Source organism: Medicago sativa, chromosome 3, assembly GCF_051527215.1.
Source record: "Medicago sativa cultivar Bolivia chromosome 3, Bolivia_mono, whole genome shotgun sequence".
NCBI lineage: Eukaryota > Viridiplantae > Streptophyta > Magnoliopsida > Fabales > Fabaceae > Medicago > Medicago sativa.
The window spans coordinates 91,354,316-91,357,917 of NC_140751.1; the positions used below are offsets into that span (position 1 = coordinate 91,354,316).

Sequence of the window (3,602 nt, forward strand, 5' to 3'; positions counted from 1 at the left end):
AAAATCAACAGCCACCAATTGTTACTCCTCAAAACATCATCATCATTCATCATTCATGGAGAACAACAACAACCAGCAACAACAATATCCAACACCTTCACCCACGGCAGTTACACCACCACCATTCCAACATCTTCTCCAACAACAACAACAACAGCTTCAAATGTTCTGGTCCTACCAACGTCAAGAAATTGAACACGTCAACGACTTCAAAAACCATCAACTTCCATTAGCACGCATTAAGAAAATCATGAAAGCTGATGAAGACGTTCGAATGATTTCTGCAGAAGCACCAATTCTCTTTGCCAAAGCTTGTGAGCTTTTCATTCTTGAACTCACCATTCGTTCTTGGCTTCATGCTGAAGAGAATAAACGACGAACTCTTCAGAAAAATGATATTGCTGCTGCTATTACTAGGACTGATATTTTTGATTTTTTGGTTGATATTGTTCCGAGAGACGAGATTAAAGATGAAGGTGCTGCTGCTGCTGCTATTGTTGGTGCTGCTGCTAGTGGTGTTCCTTATTATTATCCTCCTATGGGACAACCTGCTGGAATGATGATTGGTCGTCCCGCTGTTGATCCGGCTACCGGTGTTTATGTTCAGCCGCCTTCTCAGGCTTGGCAGTCTGTTTGGCAGACGGGAGCGGATGATGGTTCTTATGCTGGTGGTGGTGTTGGCAGTGGTCAGCACAATGGCGATGGCCAGAGGTATCATTTTGTTCGATTTTCTTAATGTGCTTACAAAGAGATCTTTGGGGGTGAATTTTTGTCTTGGAATATGAATCACGAACATCGGACAACATCAATGACACGTAGGCACGATAATAATTTTAGAAAATAGAAGTTATTGTATGTAATTAAAAGTGTTTGTGTCAGTTGGATACCAACATGTGTTAGACGTAGGCCTTCAATCTGAAGTGCCGTTGCTATAAAACGCTGATATAGACACAGACATTAGAAATGACACTGATACCACATGACATCTATACCACTGACATGTTGGTACCAGCAATAATATGAGAAAATGAAAGTGATTAAATGTAGCTACATTTGTTGGTGTCATTCCATACATTGAACCAAAGTGACAGTGTTGCATATGTATTTAGGAGGTCTATTTTGTGTTGGTGAGGCTTGGGGAGTGTCAGGGTTTCACTGGTTGGAGTTAATTTATAGATGATTTTGAGGGAGTGTTAAAATGCATTTTGGTATGAATAAGTATTATGCAAGTATAAAGGGATATTCAATTTATCTAGATAGATATTTCATTGGTTGGTTGGAACATAAGCATACAAGATACTGTAACTGTATGCAGAAATGTATAGAGCTTATTCTAAGATTTGATTATGTTACATGTCATTTATTGGATTTTAGTTACATGCACTCAATTTTAGTGTATATCTCTGCTAATGACTTTATTTTCCTTCTGTTTTAGTCCAATGTATCTCTTTGTCTCATTGCGATTCTATAGTATTACCTTGTCAAAAACGGATCGTAGATGTTAAATGCTGTAGTTGCATTTTCCATTTCACTGGGTGCTAGTTGGTTCTGCTTTTCTTAGATTTCGGTAATTTAAGATAAAAAACATTAAAGGCGCGAGATTTATATTTGCACTGAGGTTATTATGCTTTTGCTGTGAGAGGAATGGCCGGAATTTACCAATATGTTTTATTAGATTTGCTTTGCAATAAAATTATGGTTTTCAAAAGCCACATTGTTTTGTTTTTATTAATTATTTATAGGTGTGGCTGATTTGGAAATGAATCATGTAGATGCTATGTTCTTTTAAAGGGAAAGTTTCTTCAAGAATCTGCAAATTGTAACGTCAATTTGACATAAATGATGATATTTTAAGTAGCGATTTAGCGTCATAATATATCACATATTGTTGATTTATGACAAAAACTTTGATGGCCTTGTTATGGATTATTATTGACTTAGTCGGGGGTTCATATAGGGAAGGTTCTGGAAATGTCTTTCTCATGCACAAACTACTGGTGTAACTTTAAACGCTCAAAAGACTATGGTGTCGTTTGATCCATGTAACCGATCCCACTTAGGGGAATAAGGCTTGGTTGTTGTTGTTAGGTTAGGACAATTATATATTGTAATAGTTAACCCCAACCTGACCCAATTCATTGATTAGATCAGATCATACTTGCAACTGTGATGTGTTTTTATCTGGGAGGGGGTGGTGAACAATGACAGTTTAAATGGTCAAGATTGATTTTACTTATTAACCATTTATGTAAGATTAGATGGTCAATATTAGCTTCTCTCGACTTGCACTCTCGCATAATGTGGTCTCAATTCTTTTGTGTACATTTTAGATATATGTACTTGATTATTAGATTTTCAAAACTATTGTTGATGGTGCTTATGATGTGCTTTCTTTTATTGTTATTGTAGGTGGTGGTAGTGGTTATTGACTGCATTCTGACCTAGTAGCATTTTCTGCTTCCATTAAATATGCTTTAGCCTGGGAAACTGTTAGGATTTAGAGCTCCTCCAGCAATCAATTATCTTATTCAAATTTCCTAGGGCTTAATTTAATTGATGGATTTGTTTCCAGAACATTATATCAAACATATCAATTAACAGTTTTACCTGCATAATCTTGTAAATGTGGCTCAATTGATGTCAAGTTTCTATATTAATGTGTCTTTAGTTGCATTCCTTTAATAACGTTCATCTAATGCAACACTAGTGTTATGTTCTTTGTGAAATTTAAACGTAACTTTTTCAAACTACGATCTGTTGCACTGCATGAGAGTTAGAACTTAAGTCAACAGTTAACTCATGTACATCTGTGCTTCAAGGCACACAGGTGATTAATTTATATTTCTAATAAGTGAAACTGCCTGCTTATGTTGTTATTCCATTCTGATTTTTTTCTTCCAGTTGGCTTGTTTGTCTTGTTTTTCTGTTTATATGTCTCAAAATGGTTTCAATGCCTCATATGGTTTCCTTTTTGCTCAGCAGCTGAGTGACCGCGCTGCTGCTGATGGACTGTCAAGACTTAAAAAGATGCTGGACTTCTGCAGTGTTGCTTGGAATTTTTTTAGGGCTTGCAATTTAGAAATGATTTTGTTAACTAAATTTGTATGGGTTGCCATCAAGAACCTTTTAACTTGATGATCAACAACATGATTTAACTACGTATGTACAAAATTTAAAACCAAACAATGGTCCTTCTGTGCAATATGTGAAACATATTTGATCATCATCTGCTAATAGACTTTAGTTTGTATTTCTTCAGAAGTTTCCAATGAGACTTAACGGAGGTGATTTTCTAAATTACATTTTTGGAATATCTTGTAAAAGACATTTGGAGACAAATCGAGTTCTAGCCTCTCCATTCCTCTCATTATATTTGCTTGCAGAACAATGAACTTTGATTTTTAAAACGGCCTCAGACTACTAGAATCTCAACTTGCAAATGAGGGGAATAAATTCCCCCATGTGTATTTTTTTCATGAGAGGGTAAAGTATGATCTTTACTTGTTCGAAAAGAAAGATAATCACTCATGAAATTTAGATGAAGTGAGTTTAAATGATGAAATATTACACTTTATGCTGTCATGTAAAAATCACATGAGAGG

At 35.6% G+C, this 3,602-nt stretch overlaps 1 protein-coding gene across 3 annotated transcripts; it reads left to right on the forward strand.

Moving 5' to 3' along the window:
• On the forward strand, positions 1-3,261 carry LOC146941898 (nuclear transcription factor Y subunit C-1-like). Of its 3 annotated transcripts, none has more exons than XM_085755757.1 (2): positions 1-711; positions 2,410-3,261. In XM_085755757.1, the coding sequence occupies exons 1-2, from the start codon at positions 56-58 to the stop codon at positions 2,417-2,419; spliced, it is 666 nt and encodes a 221-aa protein (XP_085611883.1). In that variant the 5' UTR covers positions 1-55; the 3' UTR covers positions 2,420-3,261. The 3 variants fall into 3 exon arrangements, with proteins under 3 accessions (XP_085611883.1, XP_085611884.1, XP_085611885.1); XM_085755758.1 differs by having other exon boundaries at positions 2,980-3,261; XM_085755759.1 differs by having other exon boundaries at positions 2,983-3,261.
• The last annotated feature ends 341 nt before the right edge of the window (positions 3,262-3,602 follow it).